Source organism: Ranitomeya imitator, chromosome 5, assembly GCF_032444005.1.
Source record: "Ranitomeya imitator isolate aRanImi1 chromosome 5, aRanImi1.pri, whole genome shotgun sequence".
Taxonomy (NCBI): Eukaryota; Metazoa; Chordata; class Amphibia; order Anura; family Dendrobatidae; genus Ranitomeya; species Ranitomeya imitator.
The window spans coordinates 126,525,030-126,550,025 of record NC_091286.1 but is presented as its reverse complement, the minus strand read 5'-3'; the positions used below and the strand labels follow the sequence as shown (position 1 = coordinate 126,550,025).

General features: G+C 43.3%; 1 protein-coding gene across 2 annotated transcripts in view; it reads right to left on the bottom strand.

Moving 5' to 3' along the window:
• Positions 1-2,123: 2,123 nt before the first annotated feature.
• ARV1 (ARV1 homolog, fatty acid homeostasis modulator) overlaps positions 2,124-24,996 on the bottom strand; it is a 49,235-nt gene continuing 26,362 nt past the window's right edge. For both annotated transcript variants that reach the window (XM_069769132.1, XM_069769133.1), the window contains exons 4-6: positions 15,341-15,494; positions 8,281-8,505; positions 2,124-4,104 (exon numbers count right to left, since the gene is read on the bottom strand). In XM_069769132.1, coding sequence (XP_069625233.1) covers positions 3,986-4,104; positions 8,281-8,505; positions 15,341-15,494 — 498 coding nt within the window. In that variant the 3' untranslated portion in view covers positions 2,124-3,985. The remainder of the gene's footprint in view (positions 4,105-8,280; positions 8,506-15,340; positions 15,495-24,996) is intronic.

Here is a 24,996-nt window from a genome sequence, read left to right as displayed (position 1 = left end):
CTATGTGAATTAGGCCACTCAGTATCTTCAGGGTGCTAATGGGTTAATGATTGCAGGAATAAAAGATGACCAGCTGGGTGTTTCCAGTGTCTGCCTGGGGCACACAGATTGCCTGCCTGTGTGGGACAAACGTGAGTGAAGAGCTCTGCTCAAGAATTGTGTGATGTTAGCTGGGTGGGAGAAGCCCCCCCAGTTGTTGAGATAGCAACGTATTTGTTTAGTTAGTGCCGGACAGGCTAGGATTTATTTTTATGTTTTGTTTTTTGTGTTGCTTTCACGTTAATAAATCTGACCTGAGGTCAGCCTGCTCAGAAACCTGCTGTACGCCTCAGATTCAATGCACAAACCACGTGTCCTTTGACCCCAGCAAAGGCGATCCCAGAGTGTTTTGTCACAATATATATATATATATATATATATATATATATATATATATATATATATACATATATACATACACACACATGCATACACACACACACATACATACAGTATAGATCAAAAGTTTGGACACACCTCATTTAAAGATTTTTCTGTATTTTCATGACTATGAAAATTGTACATTCACACTGAAGGCGTCAAAACTATGAATTAACACATGTGGAAATATATACTTAAAAGAGTGTGAATCAACTGAAAATATGTCTTATATTCTAGGATCTTCAAAGTAGACACCTTTTGCTTTGATGACTGCTTTGCACACTCTTGGCATTCTCTTGATGAGCTTCAAGAGGTAGTCACTGGGAATGGTCTTCCAACAATCTTGAAGGAGTTCCCAGAGATGCTTAGCACTTGTTGGCCCTTTTGCCTTCACTCTGCGGTCCAGCTCACCCTAAACATCTCGATTGGGTTCAGGTCTGGTGACTGTGGAGGCCAGGTCATCTGGCGTAGCACCCCATCACTCTCCTTCTTGGTCAAATAGCAGCCTGGAAGTGTGTTTGGGGTCATTGTCCCATTGAAAAATAAATGATGGTCCAACTAAACGCAAACTGGATGGAATAGCATGCCGCTGCAAGATGCTGTGGTAGCCATGCTGGTTCAGTATGCCTTCAATTTTGAATAAATCCCCAACAGTGTCACCAGCAAAGCACCATCACACCTCCTCCTCAATGCTTCACGGTGGTAACCAGGCATGTAGAGTCCATCCGTTCACCTTTTCTGCGTCGCACAAAGACACGGTGGTTGGAAACAAAGATCTCAAATTTGGACTCATCAGACCAAAGCACAGATTTCCACTGGTCTAATGTCCATTCCTTGCGTTCTTTAGCCCAAACAAGTCTCTTCTGCTTGTTGCCTGTCCTTAGCAGTGGTTTCCTAGCAGCTATTTTACCATGAAGGCCTTCTGCACAAAGTCTCCTCTTAACAGTTGTTGTAGAGATGTGTCTGCTGCTAGAACGGTGTGGCATTTACCTGGTCTCTAGTCTGAGCTGCTGTTAACCTGCGATTTCTAAGGCTGGTGACTCAGCTAAACTTATCCTCAGAAGCAGAGGTGACTCTTGGTCATCCTTTCCTGGGGCAGTCCTCATGTGAGCCAGTTTCTTTGAAGCGCTTGATGGTTTTTGCCACTGCACTTGGGGACACTTTTAAAGTTTTCCCAATTTTTGAACTGACTGACCTTCATTTCTTAAAGAAATGATGGCCACTCGTTTTTACTTAGAATTTGTATTATGGCAAGAAAAAAGCAGCTAACAGTCTATTCAGTAGGACTATCAGCTGTGTATCCACCAGACTTCTGCACAACACAACTGATGGTCCCAACCCCATTTATAAAGCAAGAAATCCCACTTATTAAACCTGACAGGGCACACCTGTGAAGTGAAAATCATTCCTAGTGACTACCTCTTGAAGCTCATCAAGAGAATGCCAAGAGTGTGCAAACCAGTCAAAGCAAAAGGTGGCTACTTTGAAGAACCTAGAATATAAGACATAACCAAAGAGTGTGAAACAACTGAAATTAAGTATATAATTCCACATGTGTTAATTCATAGTTTTGATGCCTTCAGTGTGAATGTACAATTTTCATAGTTCTGAAAATACAGAAAAATCTTTAAATGAGGAGTGTCCAAACTTTTGGTCTGTACTGTATTAATGATATGCAAATGATGAAAAAATAAAACAAAATGTTAAAAAGATCTAAATTTATTCAGCATAGGTGCCATGTTTAAAAAGAACACTCACTTACAGTGGGTACAGAAAGTATTCAGACCCCTTGAAATTTTTCACTCTGTTTCATTGCAGCCATTTGGTAAATTCAACAAAGTTCATTTTTTCTCATTAATGTACATTCAGCACCCCATCTTGACTGAAAAAAACAGAAATGTAGAAATTTTTGCAAATTTATTAAAAAAGAAAAACCAAAATATCACATGGTCATAAGTATTTAGACCCTTTTCTCAGACACTCATATTTAAGTCACATGTTGCCCATTTCCTTGTGATCCTCCTTGAGATGGTTCTACTCCTTCATTGGACTCCAGCTTTGTTTAAATAAACTGATAGGACTTGATTTGGAAAGGCACACACCTGTCTATATAAGACCTCACAGCTCACAGTGCATGTCAGACCAAATGAGAAACATGAGGTCAAAGGACCTGGCCAAGGAGCTCAGAGACAGAATTGTGCAAGGAACAGATCTGGCCAAGGTTACAAAAGAATTTCTGAAGTACTCAAGTTCCTAAGAGCACAGTGGAGGAAGAGCCTTGGTGAGAGAGGAAAAGATGAACCCCAAGATCACTGTGGCTGAGCTCCAGAGATGCAGTAGGGAGATGGGAGAAAGTTCCACAAAGTCAACTATCACTGCAGCCCTCCACCAGTCGGGCATATATGGCAGAGTGGTCCGACAGAAGCCTCTCCTCAGTGCAAGACATATGAAAGTCCGCATAGAGTTTGCTAAGAAAACACATGAAGGACTCCCAGACAATGAGAAATAAGATTCTCTGGTCTGATGAGATGAAGATAGACCTTTTTGGTGGTAATTCTAAGCGGTATGTGTGGAGAAAACCAGGCACTGCTCATTACCTGCCCAATACAATCCCAACAGTGAAACATGGTGGTGGAAGCATCATGCTATTGGGTTTTTTTTTAGCTGCAGGAACAGGACGACTGGTTGCTATTGAAGGAAACATGAATGCGGCCAAGTACAGAGATATCCTGGATGAAAACCTCTTCCAGAGTGCTCTGGACCTCAGACTTGGACGAAGGTTCACCTTCCAACAAGACAATGACCTTAAGCACACAGCCAAAATAACAAAGGAGTGGCTTCAGAACAACTCTGTGACCATTCTTGACTGGCCCAGCAAGAGCCCTGACCTAAACCCAACTGAGCGTCTCTGGAGAGACCTGAAAATTGCTGTCCTCCAATGTTGACCATCCAACCTGATGGAACTGCAGAGGATCTGCAGAGGATCTGCAAAGAAGAATGGCAGAGGATCCCCAAATCCAAGTGTGAAAAACTTGTTGCATCATTCCCAAGAAGACTCATGACTCTACTAGCTCAAAAGGGTGCTTCTACTCAATACTGAGGAAAGGGTCTGAATACTTATGACCATGTGATATTTCATTTTTTTCTTTTTTAATAAATTTGCAAAAAGGTCTACATTTCTGTTTTTATGCCGTCAAGATGGGGTGCAGAGTGTACATTAATGAGAAAACAAATGAACGGTTATGAATTTACCAAATGGCTGCAATGAAACAGAGTGAAAAAATTTAAAGGGGTCTAAATACTTTCCGTATCCACTGTACATGCCTTGGCTGTCATCAATGAGGTTATTGGCTTAGGAATGTTCTGCGCTGAATGCACATGGACAAGTCACTAAAAACGTGACAGCATTTAACATTTGTAAACACATAAAAACCATGGAGAACCCTGCGAAAGTTTAACCTATAAGAAAATGAATATTTTGTACTTGAACGGTATATAGTGTTTTCCACAGAAGACAAAATGTTCAGGAGTTTTTCCACATCACTCCAGGTGGCCAGGAGAAGCCTTAGATTGTTGGGGTATGAACATTTAATATACAGTCCACTGAATGGATGAAAGAGTTTTCCAGAAGTAGTCCACAAGCTATAGCGATCAGTGATAGGGCTCGGCTCACATTCAAGGTTACTAGGGGGAAGCAAAAAAATTAAAAATTAAAACATATATTAAACAATGTATCATAAACAAAATGCTAAAGATTATGATAACACTACTAATATATTAATTATTACTTAATATACACTTTTTTATCTTTGTAATTTTTTTTTTTCAGAGCTCTGCTTACTGTAAGTGAAAAATAGTTGCAGCTTAAAACCTTTTCTGCAAAAGAAGAAGAGTTAGCAGAGAGCACTAATACACTTAAAGGTTTGCCTCATCATATTAAATTTGTGACGCCCAGGAGACCGGGATACCCAGCACCGGACCAATGGAGTCTGTCTCTTGAGGGGGATGTCACGGGTGGCTTGACCCGGTGCTGTGGCCTCAGGCAATGCACAGTGTAAGGGGTATCATGAGGGGACAGGCACTTACTTGATCAGCAGCAGGTTCTCCCAGCGGTGACGATCTCGATCCTGGATAGATGGCTATTGTCCAAATGAAAGACTGAGGCACTGAAACGTTTAACCAGTTTACTTTAACATAAAAGGATTTACAACCAGTCCTGTCACCGGAGTCTGTATGGGAACTCTGAGTTACTTTGACCCTGCCGGGGTCTTCGCCTCTTATTGTGCACAATTTCTGTGTGGCCCTGCTGCTGTATGTGAACTGGCTGCCGGCCCAATCTGTCCCCTCCGGGTCCTGGTTCGACGGGCAACCCGAGTCCTTTTATCGGTTTACCCCCTCTGGGAGTACCGCTGAACTCTGTGTCTGTTGCTGCATCCGACCCTAGTGAAGCTGATATCACCTCACGTTTTTCCGGTTGCTGTATTATATATAATGAATACAGCCACGGATCCGGTATCCGTCTTTGCGCCTGTTCTGGGTAGTGATTAATGCTACCCGGTTCTCACAATGTCCTTTTTCTCCATCCCTCTTCTCCTCAGGCCGGTGATTTAGGCCTGGTAACAGTCACAGGGCTGTTAGAGATTTAACTGTATGACCTCTCACTATCAGCTCCTTGGCCCAACTGCCATTTCTTCTCTCAGACCAGAATGGATCAAGGGGAGTCTCTGGAGCTCCCCCTTCTGGCCGGAGGTGGTAGTGCAGTCTTGCTATTTTAGTATTTGTACTTACTGTCAGTAACTATTTTTGTGGCAAATACCCCTAGGGGTGCCACAAATGGTTATTGCTAAGTTCTTGTAAAACCTCAAGAAGAAAGGCATTTTATAATTTTATAGTTTACTTTTCGTTGTCTAGGTTACCGGCCACCTGCAGTCTCAGTGGCCAGTTTCCTAGGCACTTTAGGCCCTATGCATTTGGGCCTGCAAGCACTGCTCTGAAGCTAGCCAGATCCCTGGATCAAGCCAGCTTCAGGCAGCGAGGGTGAGTGCCAGAGCCAGGCAGGTTCAGAGCGCTACTAACCTGCAGATTAACCCCACATCTGCAGGTTAATACCGTTTTTTCATGTGACAGGTTCGAGATGTTTTTATGGATACCATATTAGGATAGCTATGATATTTTGATAGCCTTTTACAGCAGTTTTCACAGTATCAATGTGAGAAAGAAAAAAAAATGTTGGCGTTTTAATTTTTTTTTGCTTACAGTGTTTATCTATCAGGTTAATTCTTTTTATATTTTAATATATCTGACTATTCTGAATGTGGCGATACCACATGTTTATTTTATCATCTTTATTTTTAATGGGGAAAAAGAGGGGTGATTTGAACTTAAGTTTTATTTATTTTTTTCTCCATTTTTTAAAACTTTTATTTCCCACTTTTTTATTAGTTCCCTTAGAGGACTTTAATCTGCGATCGTCTGATTGCTTGTGTTATATATAGCAATACCATAGTATTGCTGCATATAGTAAAACTTAAGATCTCCTTTGAAGCCCGCCCAAGCTCCGTAATGACAGGCGTCGAAGTCTTCAACTGACCCCCGACCGTCGTAGCAACCAAACGGCGCCCCACAATCTTGTCACAGAGTGCAGATTGACTCATAGAATGAAGGACCCCCATGCTGGTGTGCTGTTAATGCCAGTGTCAAACTGGGATTCTCATTTAACAGGTTAACAATTGCCGGGTATGGGGTTAGCTCACCCTGTGAACCAGGTCCATACAATCAGCGCCCTGCAATCTTGTCACAGAATGCCGATTGACTCATAAAATGATGCACCCCTATGCCGGTGTGCTGTTAATGCCAGTGTTAACTTGTTAAATGAGAATCAGAGTTTAACAGTTGCCAGGTATGGGGTTAGCTCACCCTGTGAGCCCGTTTCGTACACCCTCTACTGACATGCGGTGAATATGTATGGTGGCTGTTGGTAAGGGGTTACAACATCTTTCTAACCTCATGTGTTGAATGCAGTAGTGTATAATGAGTGGTCATAACAAGGTCTTCTTTATTTTAAAATAATGCATATTAGGTGAACCTTCTGCAGCTCAAAAGTAAAAGCATTAGCAAGTTTTTTTTATGTATACAACCCCTGGCAAAAATTATCGATTCACCGGCCTTGGAGGATGTTCATTCAATTGTTTAATTTTGCAGAAAAAAAAGTAGATCACAGACATGGCACAAAACTAAAGTCATTTCAAATGGCAACTTTCTGGCTTTAAGAAATACTAAAAAAAATTAAGAACAAAAATGTGGTAGTCAGTAATGGTTACTTTTTGTAACCAAGCATAGGGGAAAAATTATGGAGTCACTCAATTCTGAGGAAAAAATTATGGAATCACCCTGTAAATTTTCATACCCAAAAACAACACCTGCATCAAATTAGATCTGCTCGTTAGTCTGCATCTAAAAAGGAGTGATCACACCTTGGAGAGCTGTTGCACCAAGTGGACTGACATGAATAATTGCTCCAACAGAAAAGATGTCAATTGAAACAAAGGAGAGGATTATCAAGCTCTTAAAAGAGGGTAAATCATCACGCAATGTTGCAAAAGATGTTGGTTGTTCACAGTCAGCTGTGTCTAAAATCTGGACCAAATACAAACAACATGGGAAGGTTGTTAAATGTTAAAGGCAAACATACTGGTTAGACCAAGGAAGACATCAAAGCATCAAGACCGGAAACTTAAAGCAATATGTCTCCAAAACAGGAAATACACAACAAAACAAATGAGGAACGAATGGATGGAAACTGGAGTCAACGTCTGTGACCGAACTGTAAGAAACCGCCTAAAGGAAATGGGATTTACATACAGAAAAGCTAAACGAAAGCCATCATTAACACCTAAACAGAAAAAAACAAGGTTACAATGGGATAAGGAAAAGCAATCATGGACTGTGGACGAATGGATGAAAGTCATATTCAGTGATGAACAGCGAATCTGCATTGGGCAAGGTGATGATGCTGGAACTTTTGTTTGGTGCCGTTCCAATGAGATTTATAAAGATGACTGCCTGAAGAGAACATGCAAATTTCCACAGTCATTAATGATATGGGGCTGCATGTCAGGTAAAGGCACTGGGGAAACGGCCGTCATTATATCTTCAATAAATGCACAAGATTATGTTGATATTTTGGACACTTTTCTTATCCCATCAATTGAAAGGATGTTTGAGCATGATTAAAATCATTTTTCAAGATGATAATGCATCCTGCCACAGAGCAAAAACTGTGAAAATATTCTGTGAAAAAAAGACACATTAGGTCAATGTCATGGCCTGCAAATAGTCCGGATCCCAATTGAAAATCTTTGGTGGAAGTTGAAGAAAATGGTCCATGACAAGGCTCCAACCTGCAAGGCTGATCTTGCAACAGTAATCAGAGAAAGTTGGAGCCAGATTGATGAAGAGTACTGTTTGACACTCATTAAGTCCATGCCTCAGAGACTGCAAGTTATAAAAGCCAGAGGTGGTGCAACAAAATACTAGTGATATTGTGGAGTGTTTTTGTTTGTATGGTTTTCATGATTCCATAATTTTTTCCTCAGAATTGAGTGACTCCAGAATTTTTCCCCTATGCTTGGTTAGAAAAAGTAACCATTACTGACTACCACATTTTTTGTTCTTGATTTCTTTTAGTGTTTCTTAAAGCCACAAAGTTGCCATTTGAAATGACTTTACTTTTGTGCCAGGTCTGTGATCTGCTTTTTTACTACAAAATTAAACAACTGAATGAACATCCTCCAAGGCAAATGATTCCATAATTTTTGCCAGGGGTTGTAGTTTTCTGTATAGCAAAAATAAAATCCTTACCTCGGATTGCTTGAGTATTTGATGTAAGAACAAAAAGTGTGATGAGCCTGAAACATAGGGGAGTGTAATCGTGTTCCCAAATGACAGCAGGAATCAGCAGGAGTTTCCCGTAGCTGGACAGCAAAAGGGCTTTCAGAAGAAAAGCAAACTCAGAATGAGACTTCAAAGTCTTGGGTCTTGCCAGGAACAAAACAATAAAGATCCCCAAGAGAAATGCAGCTTGTTCTATGGGAAAAATCCAAATATGTTATACATTCGTCATTTTTCTCTACATTCATGGACACTGAACATTGCAGGGGATATTCCACCCAATCAAGTGAAATCATATCACTTGTACTGATACGTATACAGTCCAAAGACTAGCCCCCCTTCCTCTAATGGCTATTTTTTTCATGTATAGTTTTACCATGTACCCAATTCCCTTGAATAAATGTTTCCCAATTTTCAGTACATTCTATAGAAATGCGAATGGTTAATTCAAAACTATAGTTCCACAAAACGGAAGCCCTCATACAGTGGTGCTTGAAAGGTTATGAATACTTCAGAATTTCTACTTAAATTTGACCTGAAACATCAGATTTTCATAAAAGTTCTAAGAGTAGAAAAAAAGAATCAATTGAAGCAAATAAGTAAAAAATATTAGACTGTCATTGTTTATTCAGGAAAATGATCCATTAACTAATGTCCGAGTGGCAAAATATGTGAACCTTTGGGCGAAACCAGAGTCTGGTGTTTTGAGTGAATGGAATGATGATCAGGTGTTTTATTGAACCCCTTCACAACCAGAGGTATTTCCATTTTCGTTTTTTTCTCCCCCTCTTCCCGTCACAACTTTTTTTTTCTTCCGGTCAATATGATCATGTGAGGGCTTATTTGATCGGCTCTGCCTCATACAGGCGATGATCAGATCGACTGTGTGTAGAAGAAATGCTCACTTGCTATGAGCGCCAACCACGGAGTGGCGCTCATAACAATCCGGCAATGACAACCATAAAGGGCTGCTTCAGACCTCTGGTTGTCATGCCGACCTGAGATCATGTGACGGGGTTATTGACGGGTGGGATTAGCAACGTGCTTCCGGTAACCATGAGTTAAATGCCGGTCAGAAATTGACAGTGGCATTTAACTGGTTACCTGCTGGTGGATTGTGATTCCACCCGTGGCTGTTGTGGGCACATGTCAGAAGTATACAACCACTGGCAGCAATTATGGAATCACTGGCCTTGGAGGATGTTCACTCAGTTGTTTAATTTTGTAGAAAAAAAAAGCAGATCACAGACATGGCACAAAACTAAAGTCATTTGAAATGGCAACTTTCTGGCTTTAAGAAACATTAAAAGAAATCAAGAACAAAAAATGTGGTAGTCAGTAATAGTTACTTTTTTTAACCAAGCATAAGGGAAAAATTATGGAATCACTCAATTCTGAGGAAAAAAAATTATGGAATCACCGTGTAAATTTTCATACCCAAAAATAACAACTGCATCAAATTAGATCTGCTCGTCATTCTGCATCTAAAAAAGGAGTGATCTCACCTTGGAGAGCTGTTGCACCAAGTGGACTGACATGAATCATGGCTCCAACACGGGAGATGTCAATTGAAAAAAAGAAGATTATCAAACTCTTAAAAGAGGGTAAATCATCATGCAATTTTGCAAAAGATGTTGATTGTTCACAGTCAGCTGTGTCTAAAATCTGGACCAAATACCAACAACATGGGAAGGTTGTTAAAGGTAAACATACTGGTAGACCAAGGAAGACATCAACGTGTCAAGACCAGAAACTTAAAGCAATATGTCTCCAAAACAGGAAATGCACAACAAAACAAATGAGGAACGAATGTGTGGAAACTGGAGTCAATCTAAGAAACCGCCTAAAGGAAATGGGATTTACATACAGAAAAGCTAAACGAAAGCCATCATTAACACCTAAACAGAAAAAAACAAGGTTACAATGGGCTAAGGAAAAGCAATCGTTGACTGTGGATGACTGGATGAAAGTCATATTCAGTGATGAATCACAAATCTGAATTGGGCAAGGTGATGATGCTGGAACTTTGGTGCCGTTCCAATGAGATTTATACAGATGACTGCCTGAAGAGAACATGCAAATTTCCAGTCATTGATGATATGGGGCTGCATGTCACGTAATGGCACTGGGGAGATGGCTGTCATTACATCTTCAATAAATGCACAAGTTTATGGTGATATTTTGGACACTTTTCTTATCCCATCAATTGAAAGGATGTTTGGGAATGATGAAATCATTTTTCAAGATGATAATGCATCCTGCCACAGAGCAAAAACTGTGAAAACATTCCTTGAAAAAAGACACATAAGGTCAATGTCATGGTCTGCAAATAGTCCGGATCTCAATCCAATTGAAAATCTTTGGTGGAAGTTGAAAAAAATGGTCCATGACAAGGTTCCAACCTGCAAAGCTGATCTGGCAACAGCAATCAGAGAAAGTTGGAGCCAGATTCATGAAGAGTACTGTTTGACACTCATTAAGTCCATGCCTCAGAGACGGCAAGCTCTTATAAAAGCCAAAGGTGGTGCAACAAAATACTAGTGATGTTTTGGAGTGTTTTTGTTTGTTTGTTTTTCATTATTCCATAATTTTTCCCTATGCTTGGTTAAAAAAAGTAACCATTACTGACTACCACATTTTTTTGTTCTTGATTTCTTTTAGTTTTTCTTAAAGCCAGAAAGTTGCCATTTGAAATGACTTTAGTTTTGTGCCATGTCTGTGATCTCCTTTTTTTCTACAAAATTAAACAACTGAATGAACATCCTCCAAGGCCAGTGTAACGGGGTCTACCAAGCTGGGGTACCTCTTTCAGTACCATCCCGTGTTCCAGGAGGTCCACTCTGCTTTTGCTGGATTCTGAATGAAGGACGCTGGCTGGAATTCCTTGATTACGTGAGAGCATATAAAAGCTGACTGCTACTCCACGTATTTCCAGTTTAAAAGAACACACTTTATTCACAGCACACAGAATATATAACACAGATACACAGGGGAGGCCAATAGAAAAAGCAGGCCAGACATACATTACAATAGCCGCAGGGGGCCGGAGCCTGCTGATATTTACTGTGGGAATTACAAAGGTGGGGGAGGACAAAAGGGGAATATCGTGTCCCCTCTGCCCAGGGGCGCAGCCTGTGGACTGATGCATTTCACATGGAACCTATTATACATAATATATACTGCATAACATATTCTTGGTGTTGGGGGTTCTGTAACAGCCGGTGATTCCATAATTTTTGCCAGGGGTTGCAGATCAGCTGTCATGTGCCGGGAAAGGTGGAGTTGAAGTGGAGAAACAGGGGGAGTCCGATATTGGCGTACTATTACGCCCGATCTCAGAAAGGGGTTCAAGAACAGGGATCTATCAAAGTCCGATTTTCTTATTACGTACAGTGGGGCAAAAAAGTATTTAGTCAGTCAGCAATAGTGCAAGTTCCACCACTTAAAAAGATGAGAGGCGTCTGTAATTTACATCATAGGTAGACCTCAACTATGGGAGACAAACTGAGAAAAAAAAAAATCCAGAAAATCACATTGTCTGTTTTTTTAACATTTTATTTGCATATTATGGTGGAAAATAAGTATTTGGTCAGAAACAAACAATCAAGATTTCTGGCTCTCACAGACCTGTAACTTCTTCTTTAAGAGTCTCCTCTTTCCTCCACTCATTACCTGTAGTAATGGCACCTGTTTAAACTTGTTATCCGTATAAAAAGACACCTGTGCACACCCTCAAACAGTCTGACTCCAAACTCCACTATGGTGAAGACCAAAGAGCTGTCAAAGGACACCAGAAACAAAATTGTAGCCCTGCACCAGGCTGGGAAGACTGAATCTGCAATAGCCAACCAGCTTGGAGTGAAGAAATCAACAGTGGGAGCAATAATTAGAAAATGGAAGACATACAAGACCACTGATAATCTCCCTCGATCTGGGGCTCCACGCAAAATCCCACCCCGTGGGGTCAGAATGATCACAAGAACGGTGAGCAAAAATCCCAGAACCACGTGGGGGGACCTAGTGAATGAACTGCAGAGAGCTGGGACCAATATAACAAGGCCTACCATAAGTAACACACTACGCCACCATGGACTCAGATCCTGCAGTGCCAGACGTGTCCCACTGCTTAAGCCAGTACATGTCCAGGCCCGTCTGAAGTTTGCTAGAGAGCATTTGGATGATCCAGAGGAGTTTTGGGAGAATGTCCTATGGTCTGATGAAACCAAACTGGAACTGTTTGGTAGAAACACAACTTGTCGTGTTTGGAGGAAAAAGAATACTGAGTTACATCCATCAAACACCATACCTACTGTAAAGCATGGTGGTGGAAACATCATGCTTTGGGGCTGTTTCTCTGCAAAGGGGCCAGGACGACTGATCCGGGTACATGAAAGAATGAATGGGGCCATGTATCGTGAGATTTTGAGTGCAAACCTCCTTCCATCAGCAAGGGCATTGAAGATGAAACGTGGCTGGGTCTTTCAACATGACAATGATCCAAAGCACACCGCCAGGGCAACGAAGGAGTGGCTTCATAAGAAGCATTTTAAGGTCCTGGAGTGGCCTAGCCAGTCTCCAGATCTCAACCCTATAGAAAACCTTTGGAGGGAGTTGAAAGTCCGTGTTGCCAAGCGAAAAGCCAAAAACATCACTGCTCTAGAGGAGATCTGCATGGAGGAATGGGCCAACATACCAACAACAGTGTGTGGCAACCTTGTGAAGACTTACAGAAAACGTTTGACCTCTGTCATTGCCAACAAAGGATATATTACAAAGTATTGAGATGAAATTTTGTTTCTGACCAAATACTTATTTTCCACCATAATATGCAAATAAAATGTTAAAAAAACAGACAGTGATTTTCTGGATTTTTTTTTCTCAGTTTGTCTCCCATAGTTGAGGTCTACCTATGATGTAAATTACAGACGCCTCTCATCTTTTTAAGTGGTGGAACTTGCACTATTGCTGACTGACTAAATACTTTTTTGCCCCACTGTATGTGGAAGAGTATCATGACACAAACAAAAAACATTTATGAGGACCTCAGAAGAAGAGTTATTGATGCTCCTTAGGCAGGAGAAGGTTACCAATCTACAGTCAAACAGACTGTTTACAAATGGAGGAAATTCAAACGTTCATGAGTCCACCATTAAGAGGACACTGAACAAATGTGCATGCCAGGATTGCAAGGCGAAAGCCATTTCTCCCCAAAAAGAACATAATTGCCCATCTGCAGGTCACCTGGACTACCCAGAAGTCTACTGGGTAGGATGAAGAAATTTTGAAATTTGCATTCTCCAACCTGAACAAATTGTTCCCAAATATTTTATTCATGGCTAATCAATTCACCGCAAGTGCTATTAAGCCTACAAAAAGCCCAGAGAAGGCGTGCACTCTAACGGCTACTAGGACTGTACTGAACCCTTTTCATTAATGCAAACACAGACTTAAAAATGTCAAAGTGACCTCAACCCATCTAGCTAGAGGAAAACAAATAGCTATAGATTTGAATGACACCTTTCACTTTGCCATACAATGCACTGAAAAAAATGGGAAACAAAATCCATTTGTACGATAACCAACAGACCATTTAACTAGCACCAAACTGGGAAACCTAGGGCAGTTCTTGCCACTGGTCCAATTTCTGAGCCAGAAGTCCATGAGATTGAGGCTTAGGGTATTTGCCAGAGAACAGACACAGTAAAGGCTCAAATGAATAGGTGCGTCTGATTACTGAAAACATCTGGTCCATCATGTCAAATATAACGTACAGTGGGTTTGGAAAGTACTGCAGTGCGCAGGCCTCGCTGACCTTTCCCGACGCCTGCGCACTGCAGTACTTTGTTCTGCCCTCAACAGGGCAGACAAAGTACGCCTGCGCCGGAGCTGCGGCAGGAAGACAAGAAGAGGACGTCATCGTATTATTCAGAAATGACACTACTTTTTTTTTCATTACAATGTTTTTTACATTTTCTTTATAACATTAGTCACATGAGAGGACTTGAAACCGTGATCCTTTAATCACAAGTAAAATGCAATGCACGGTTTATTTATTTTTGTAGTGCAGTGTATTATTCCAGCCTGTGAGTGTTCTAACTGGCAATCATAGACTTTGCGACTTACAAGATTTATTTATGGGCACACCTAGATGCCATTATTAGATCTTTGGTTGCCACAGAAAGCCATCAGTATCACACAAGCATATTTTTGGGGAGAGGACGGAGTAACAATTGGGAGCGATCTCACTGTGGCAAACTCCTTACATGCTGCACTCGCTACTGATCGCAGTATGTAAGGGATTACTGCTTACTCTCTGCTGCTGTATCTGGCGTTGTCAGAGAGCGAGAGCGTGAAGGTGTATTGCCTTTTTAAGTCCTTATGGAAATTGGCACATTATCAGGACATTAAACATCTGCGCACGCGCGGCATCCCGCGGCCATTTTCCTGAAGCCCCGGGAAGCCGAGAAGAACCATCTGCACACGCGCGGCCTCAGGAAGAGGGCCGCGCCCACCGATAAACGGCTGAATAGCGCAGATCGCGCTCTTTTCCTTCAAGCTGCGCAGTGGATTCGCCAGTTGGACATGCGCACACCACTACGCCACCAACGGAGATCTGGGGGAGAAACAGCGCTGTCACAACGCCCACCTGACCAGACCAGCGTGAGTGACAGCCCAAAACGGCGACTTTACAAAAGTATTTCGGCAGCATAGGTGGGGAATAAACGCTCCAAAATACACTAATGTAAAGCCCAGCTCTGCCCCTATTTAACGCTATTTTTAGCTCATCTTGAAAAAACGGGGTGACAGTTTCCCTTTAAGTCCTTATGGAAATTGGCACATTATCAGGACATTAAAAGGATGTGGTTAAACAGGTCACTTTTTGAGGACACACTCCCTTTAAGTGGTTGCACAAGGTATACCAACTCCTTTATGCTTTGATATAGGTCTTAAGATCTATTCAGAGGAAATACACATTATAAATGGTCCTCTTTATTTTGGAAATTAAGAAAATAAGGCACAGAAACCATACCCAGAGCAGCTATCCCAAACTGCTTGTAGAAATCCCATTCTTTTGCATATCTGATAATGTCTTCTGGGTCTGTGTGGTTGCTGGATCCGGGCAGCTGTCTCCACCTGGTGTAGGCTTCACAGAGCAGACAAAATATGCAGAGCTTGCCATGAATCTAGTGAGTAAGGTAAAAACATTCTTATCTTTAGGTAAGAGATAGGACCACAGATGTTAGAATTGTGAATTTTCTCCCATAGCTGTAATTCATACTGCAACAACATATAAATGCAGGACTAGTACTTGACGGCAGAAGAAAGAAAAAAAAATATCGAGACATTTAGTATATCTACAGACTTGTGCATAAACTATACAGAGTTTTGACCAACGGTTTTGATACCCATGAATGCTAAAGCAAATCGGTCTCCAGGTTCTTGCTACCCGGTCTGAGAACAGCATGAGAACAGCATGGTGTAGGGGAAGAAACACTAATTCTACTGATATATCACTCGCTGGGCTGCAATTCTGGAACAAAAAAAATCACTTATCTGCTGCAGACCTGCCAGTTCTCTGAATGCTGAGTGCAGCAAAACTCTTGCTGGTTGGTAACTCTGTGTGCACACTGTGCATAGGCAGAAAGCTGCCGAACAACGGTGGGGGTCATATAGAGTTCATGAATGTGGAGGGCTACTAGTCCTCTAGTGATAATCTCCTACTGAAAAAAAAACTAACATTATCAGAACTACAGCAATCGGCAAAGTATGTGACCCAAAGCTGTAATCAGGGTCTCTGCCCCTACATTATGCTGCTCTCAGATTACGCGGTGCAAACCCTTTAAATAGACTATGTAAAATACATCCTGAAACTTATTTTAGTTGAAACGGCTTGTAAGTACGCTATATAAATTCATAAGTTTGATGCAGAAAAGTACAAGATACTAAATAAAACAAAAACATGGCAGAAAAAAAAAATACCGTAAATAAAAATGGAAAACAAAAAAATAATAATAAAAAAAAAATGCTAGGACACAGATACGCGATTAAAGCTCTATGACAAATATCAGCTATGGAGCAGGTCAAGATCTAGCTCCACAAACAATATGCCGGCTATGGTAACAACAATGGTTGTACAGTAGATAATTACAAAACAAAAAACATCTGGTCCAGAAAGGTCTTAAAATTAGGTAAATAAAACCTCGATGAACAACATCACATGATAAAGTACAACATGCCATTATATAAAAAAAATGGTAGATCAAAATGCAGAAACAGTGTGTGCTTCAATAAGTAGTAACAAGCTAAGGAGCTGTCAGATGTTAATAATCAGAGCGTCCCCGATTAATTGTTCTTCAGCAAGGGTGGCCACTTCTATACAAAAAAAAATGTAATTTGTTCGTCTAGAGCATTTACGTGTTCACACATTGCAAAGCAGGAAAGGCTCAGAAATAATCTTATAAAAGCAGTTGTGTCTGTCCATCAATCTGGGAAGGGCAATAAGCCCATATCCAAACAATTAGGAGACAGTCATTCTACAGTGAGAAAGATTATTCTCAGGTGGAAAACAATCAAGACAGTTCACAAACTTGAATGAAGTAGAAGTCCCAGCAAAGTCACTCCCAAATCACACAGTACAATGCTCAGCGAAACTGCAAATAGACCTGTTGGAGTCTTCAACCGGAGACTCCAAAGGCTTCAGATAGCATGTGTAAGAAGAAGTCAGGAGGTAAGGTCCTGGATGGCCGGTATCTGACACCGATATGGTTTTTATTTTGACTGGATTTTAGTTCAGGGTTTAGGAACGACCAAAAGAGCTTGGGTGGGAAAGGTCACTCACATACTCCAGTCCGGGTCTGATTAGCATAGTAAAATGCGCCTGGTCTATCTGAGATGGTAGTATTGTACTGGAGAAAAACAGAGCTGCTGGATAGTCTGGTCTGTATTGCAGCCCGAGAGGTTCCTGTAATACCAGGTTGGGAAGATCATTTGATTTAATTTGCCTTACCAGAGAGAGGTCTGTTTTGATATTTATTTGTGCTGAAGAAAAGACTGATCATTCACTTGTGCTGAAGAAAGGCCATTTTGAAACTGTAAAGTTTATGAAGGGCTATAAACGTTATTCTGTTTTAATATAAAAACCCTGCAGTTATCCAAGCTGCTACCAGAGAGCTTAAACCCCTACAATTGGTGTTTGAATGTGAGAAAAGTCAAAAAGAGTACAGGTGATTACAATTTAAAGACTGAATGTAAAGGAAAGTACTGGATTGCAAACATGGTCTAAAAGCATGCAGGGGTTTATAAAGCAACAAGTCCAGGCCAATCTACAGTTGCAGCAGCAGCCCCAACAGGAAACCAACAAACTCATAATTCAGCAGTCTCAACAGCAACAGATGGCGCTCTTGACAAACTGTCCGGAGATGGCACCTCCTATGTTATGACCTGGTGGTTAGGAGCACCCGGCACGACCTGATAGTTAAACTGATACAAGACAAGCTCTGGGATGTGGGAGCTCTGCTGACCGCAACCCCTAATCCTATCACACACACTAGAAATAGCCGTGGAGCGTTCCTGACTCTCCCTAGACGCCTCTTCACAGCCTAAGAGCTAGCTAGCCCTAGAGATAGAAAATAAAGCCTACCTTGCCTCAGAGAAATTCCCCAAAGGTAAAGGAAGCCCCCCACATATATTGACTGTGACTTAAGATGAAGTCACAAACATAGAAATGAAACAGATTTCAGCAAAGGGAGGCCAGACTTACTAAACAGACAGAGGATAGGAAAGGTATCTTTGCGGTCAGCACAAAAAAACTACAAAAGACCACACAGAGTGTGCAAAAAGACCTCCGCACCGACTAACGGTGCGGAGATGCCACTCTGCATCCCAGAGCTTCCAGCTAGCAAGACAAAATCATGATAACCAGCTGGACAAGGAAACAATGAACAAATAATAACTATCAGGAACTTAGCTTCTGCTGGAGAAGACAGGTCACCAGAAAGATCCAAGAGCGAACTGAACCAATAACCAATGCAGGAACATTGACAGCTGGCATGGAGTAACGATCTGAGTGGAGTTAAATAGAGCAGCCAACCAAAGGATAAACCACGTCACCTGTGTAAGGAACCTCAGAAGCAGCAGCTTCACTCACAGCCACCAGAGGGAGTCCATGGACAGAACTCGCCGAAGTACCATTCACGACCACAGGAGGGAGCTCGACAACAGAATTCACAACACTCCTACCAGCCAAAGTGATGATACCCGTGTAAGGCGACCAGTACAGGAGGCCTTGCCAGTACGGAAAGCCTTGCAGAGAATCACTGCGTTGCCCAGAGATCCCCAAAATGCTCAAGACTTTGTGAACCTCATGGAAAAATGAAAGGATGTGGGGAACTCCCTTAGCAATCCAGTGAACCTGAGGTCACCTTTTTGGGATAACCAAAAAAAGGGACCCAAGTTTATGTCTGAGAGGCACCCAAAGACCTAGGAGGGGTCATGGCCGGTTTCAAGGTGTACATCTTGTACCATTATCTGTTGAACGGGTCATGACGTGGGTGATATAGCGGCCCATTTTCTTACGGCCCCAAAGCCGTATGTCATTTTTTTGCACATTAAGCGTGCAGTGGCATACCTCACCATGGTGAGGGACCTTATCTGTACCAGGTGACGGTGAATGGGTGTCGCTATAAATTAACTCAGGGAGTTTGGTTACCCTATTAACTGCCACAATTCTGTATGTGATTGTCCATAGAAAGAGGGCACGGGTGAGGTGTATCCATGGAGACGCCAAGACCTATCCCATGGCCCAGGTTGACATATGCACAGACTGTTGTCAAGGACTTCATGCATGATATTGTTTTCGGACAAGATTTTCCTTTGTTCCGGGACTTATGGACTAAAGCTGTAGCACCCATTAGTCAGATATGCTGCTAGGAGTTGGCTATGGTAACAAGGTCACATGATGTAATCGGTGAATTTCCCATCTCTCTAGCCAGTACAGTGAAAGTTGAGGAGGCATCCCCTGAAGTCAATTTTCCTGACCTGGAGGAGTCCCAGGATAACTTTGGGACTGCCACGCTGAGACTTACTGTTGAAAGTTTCTTCGGAAAATGTAACAGGATTGAATGGTGTTCCCCAGGGAGACCAATGTGAGGGCCATGTAATAGAGAACATCAGACCTTACGGGAGCTGCGTAGGCGCACACAACAGCATATTTCCAACATCAATTTGGCCAGTCAGGACCAGGCTAAGGGTAAAAGTTTATCTACAGTGGCAAATCATTTCTTACAGATACATTCTAGCAGTTTACATGGCTTGCGTGTTGTTGGCCTACAAAAATTATCCAACAACATCTGCAAGTCAGATGGACAAGGGGAACTACTAAGACTAGAGTCTAGATGGATCTACAAGCTTAATATGGTGGCCCCTCATGGCATCAATGAAAACCTGTTATATATTGGATTCTTGGCGCCATGAGTTATGGGTAATAATTAGTGATGAGCGAGTGTACTTGTTGCTCGGGTGACCTCCGAGTATTTGTTATTGCTCGGAGATATAGTTTTGATTGCCTCAGTTGCATGATTTACGGCTTCCAGATACACCGAATACATGTGAGGAATGCCTGTTTGTTAGGAAATGCCCACATTTATTCAGCGTATCTGGCAGCCGTAAATCATGCTGCTGAGGCAATGAAAACTATATCTCCGAGCAATAACAAATACTCGGAGGTCACCCGAGCAACAAGTACACTCGCTCATCACTAGTAATAATATACCATAGTTTTTCTAGTTATAAACATTTGAAAACAGGGATCTGAGATAGTAGTAATAATATTGATAGGTCTAAGTAATTGGTATTATTGTTCCCTCTCTTGCTGAAGTGTGTTTTGTAAAGTGTGGTCCTTAAAGGGAACCTGTCACCCCCAAAATCGATGGGGAGGTAAGCCCACCGTCATCAGGGGCTTATCTACAGCATTCTGTAATGCTGGAGATAAGCCGCCGATGTTACCTGAAAGAGGAGAAAAAGACGTTAGATTACACTCACCCAGGGGCGGTCCCGCTGCGGTCTGGTCAAATGGGTGTCTCAGGTCCGCTCCGGCGCCTCCCATCTTCATGAGATGACGTCCTCTTCTGGTCTTCCTCCCGCAGCTCTGGCGCAGGCGTACTTTGTCTGCCCTGTTGAGGGCAGAGGAAAGTACTGCAGTGCGCAGGCGCCGGAAAGGTCAGAGAGGCCCGGCGCCTGCGCACTGCAGTACTTTGCTCTGCCCTCAACAGGGCAGACAAAGTACGCCTGCGCCGGAGCCGCGGCGTGAAGACCAGAAGAGGACGTCATGGAATGAAGATGGGAGGCGCCGGAGCGGACCTGAGACACCCATCGGAGCAGGAACGCCCCTGGGTGAGTATAATCTAACGTCTTTTTCTCCTCTTTCAGGTAACATCGGCGGCTTATCTACAGAATTACAGAATGCTGTAGATAAGCCCCGATGACGGTGAGCTTACCTCACCATCGATTTTGGGGGTGACAGGTTCCCTTTAATATATATACATACATACACAGTGGGGCAAAAAAGTATTTAGTCAGTCAGCAATAGTGCAAGTTCCACCACTTAAAAAGATGAGAGGCGTCTGTAATTTACATCATAGGTAGACCTCAACTATGGGAGACAAACTGAGAAAAAAAAAATCCAGAAAATCACATTGTCTGTTTTTTTATCATTTGTTTTGCATATTATGGTGGAAAATAAGTATTTGGTCAGAAACAAACAATCAAGATTTCTGGCTCTCACAGACCTGTAACTTCTTCTTTAAGAGTCTCCTCTTTCCTCCACTCATTACCTGTAGTAATGGCACCTGTTTAAACTTGTTATCAGTATAAAAAGACACCTGTGCACACCCTCAAACAGTCTGACTCCAAACTCCACTATGGTGAAGACCAAGGAGCTGTCAAAGGACACCAGAAACAAAATTGTAGCCCTGCACCAGGCTGGGAAGACTGAATCTGCAATAGCCAACCAGCTTGGAGTGAAGAAATCAACAGTGGGAGCAATAATTATAAAATGGAAGACATACAAGACCACTGATAATCTCCCTCGATCTGGGGCTCCACGCAAAATCCCACCCCGTGGGGTCAGAATGATCACAAGAACGGTGAGCAAAAATCCCAGAACCACGCGGGGGGACCTAGTGAATGAACAGCAGAGAGCTGGGACCAGTGGCGTAGGAAGGGGGGTGCGGTCCGCCCTGGGCGGCACAATGCTGGGGGCGGCCGGCGCTGCAGGAGAAGAAGTTAAAAAAAAAAAAAAAAAAAAAAAAAAAGACGCCCCTTTAAATCTTCGGGCGGCGCCGTCCGCCGCCACGACCAGGGCCAGCTCCCCCCGCCCCCGCCCCCCGCTCTATACTCACCTCTCCTGGTTCCTGCGGCGCCGGCAGCTGCAGCCTCCTCTGACTCTGCGACGTCTCAGAGCAGAGGGCGCGATGACGTCACTACTGTGCGCGCCGCTCTGCCTCTCTGTCCTGAGCGTCGCAGAGCCGGAGAGACGCTGACTGCACCGGACCTGCGCTGGGAACGGGAGAGGTGAGGATTTTACTTTTTTTTTTTCTTCTTTATTTCTGACTGTCTGGGGCTGGGGCAATGCTGGAGACCATGGGGCAGAATGCTGGACACACTGGGGCAATACAGGAGACCATGGGGCAGATTGCTGGACACACTGGGGCAATACAGGAGACTATGGGGCAGATTGCTGGACACACTGGGGCAATACAGGAGACCATGGGGCAGATTGCTGGACACACTGGGGCAATACAGGAGACCATGGGGCAGATTGCTGGACACACTGGGGCAATACAGGAGACTATGGGGCAGATTGCTGGACACACTGGGGCAATACTGGAGACCATGGGGCAGAATGCTGGACACACTGGGGCAATACTGGAGACCATGGGGCAGAATGCTGGACACACTGGGGCAATACTGGAGACCATGGGGCAGAATGCTGGACACACTGGGGCAATACTGGAGACCATGGGGCAGAAGGCTGGACACACTGGGGCAGTACAGGAGACTATGGGGCAGAATGCTGGACACTCTGAATACTGGAGACCATGGGGCAGATCTCAGGACACATTGAGGCAATGCTGGAGACCCTGGGGCAGACTTCTGGACATACTTGGGCAATACTGGAGACCATGGGGCAGATTGCTGGACACACCGGGGCAATACTGGAGACCATGGGGCAGAATGCTGGACACACTGGGGCAGTACAGGAGACTATGGGGCAGAATGCTGGACACACTGGGGCAATACTGGAGACCCTGAGGCAGATTGCTGGACACACTGGGGCAATACTGGAGACCCTGGGGCAGATTTCTGGACACATTGAGGCAATGCTGGAGACCCTGGGGCAGACTTCTGGACACACTGGGGCAATGCTGGACACTGGGGCAGATTGCTGGACACACTGGGGGTAATATACTGGACACACTGGGGCAATGCTGGACACTGGGGGTAATATGCTGGACACACTGGGGCAGACTGCTGGACACACTGGGGAAAGGCTGGACACTGGGGCAGATTGCTGGACACACTGAGGGCAGATTGCTGGACACACTGGGGGTAATATGCTGGACATACTGGGGCAGATTGCTGGACACACTGGGGGTAATATGCTGGACACACTGGGGCAGATTGCTGGACAACATGGGGGTAATATGCTGGACACACTGGGGCAGATTGCTGGACAACATGGGGGTAATATGCTGGACACACTGGGGGCAGGACTTGAGGCATGGGCAGAATGTAGATACGGGGCATGATTGGAGACACGGGGCAGGATTGGATCATGGGGCAGGACGGATACGATGGAGGCTGGTGGGGCAGGATGGGGAGATCATATGGGGTAGAATGGATACTCATGAGGGCAGGATACGACAACATATGGCTGGAGCCAGGAATGAGATAAACGGGGCCAGGGTGGGGAATATTATTACCATAGGGGATAATTAAGGGATATTGTTACTGCAGTGATGTATTTATTTTATTTTTTGAGTATACTGTTTTAAATGGGGGGGCGGTCCTGTTACTGTGCAGAGTGACACTATATCACCTTTTTTTCTTCATGTGGTGTAATGTAGAAGTTGTGAAAAATTAAGTAATGTGTTCGGCAAGCGGAGCTCGAGATAACTGTGTTATTTCCTGCAGAAACGAGTCCTGGCTGGAAGGAATGATGGCGGTCTGTGCTGGATGAAAGATGAAGGACTTCACCTAGAGACGTCACTGGTGAGTCAGTGTTACCTATACACTGACACTATACACTGTATACTATATAGAGGTCCTGTGTATAATGTCACCAGTGATCTCTGTATTACCTCTACACAGACACTGCATACTAAGTACAGATCTCCTGTGAATACTGGCACTTATGGTGATAGTATTGTGGTTTTTTTTTTTATTACTGATCAGTATTGTAGTATTCAGTCACTATGTGGTGGTAATATGTGGTCTGGAAAAGGTGCGGTGGTATTTGTCCCTTGTATGTAGTATTATTCGGTCACTATGTGGCCTGGTCATGGTGTGGTGGTATTAAGTCACAGGTGTGGCATGTGGGGGTGACACCATTAGGCCCAGTTTAAGTTCTACAAAACAGGAAAACCATTTTTGGTAACCTTTGTGTGTATTGAGCTGGGGGGGGGGATGGGGGGGGGGGGGGGGGGCGCCAAACTCGGGAACAGCCCCGGGCGGCAAAAGCTCTAGCTACGCCTCTGGCTGGGACCAATGTAACAAGGCTTACCATAAGTAACACACTACGCCACCATGGACTCAGATCCTGCAGTGCCAGACGTGTCCCACTGCTTAAGCCAGTACATGTCCGGGCCCGTCTGAAGTTTGCTAGAGGGCATTTGGATGATCCAGAGGAGTTTTGGGAGAATGTCCTATGGTCTGATGAAACCAAACTGGAACTGTTTGGTAGAAACACAACTTGTCGTGTTTGGAGGAAAAAGAATACTGAGTTGCATCCATCAAACACCATACCTACTGTAAAGCATGGTGGTGGAAACATCATGCTTTGGGGCTGTTTCTCTGCAAAGTGGCCAGGACAACTGATCCGGGTACATGAAAGAATGAATGGGGCCATGTATCGTGAGATTTTGAGTGCAAACCTCCTTCCATCAGCAAGGGCATTGAAGATGAAACGTGGCTGGGTCTTTCAACATGACAATGATCCAAAGCACACCGCCAGGGCAACGAAGGAGTGGCTTCGTAAGAAGCATTTCAAGGTCCTGGAGTGGCCTAGCCAGTCTCCAGATCTCAACCCTATAGAAAACCTTTGGAGGGAGTTGAAAGTCCGTGTTGCCAAGCGAAAAGCCAAAAACATCACTGCTCTAGAGGAGATCTGCATGGAGGAATGGGCCAACATACCAACAACAGTGTGTGGCAACCTTGTGAAGACTTACAGAAAACGTTTGACCTCTGTCATTGCCAACAAAGGATATATTACAAAGTATTGAGATGAAATTTTGTTTCTGACCAAATACTTATTTTCCACCATAATATGCAAATAAAATGTTAAAAAAACAGACAATGTGATTTTCTGGATTTTTTTTTCTAAGTTTGTCTCCCATAGTTGAGGTCTACCTATGATGTAAATTACAGACGCCTCTCATCTTTTTAAGTGGTGGAACTTGCACTATTGCT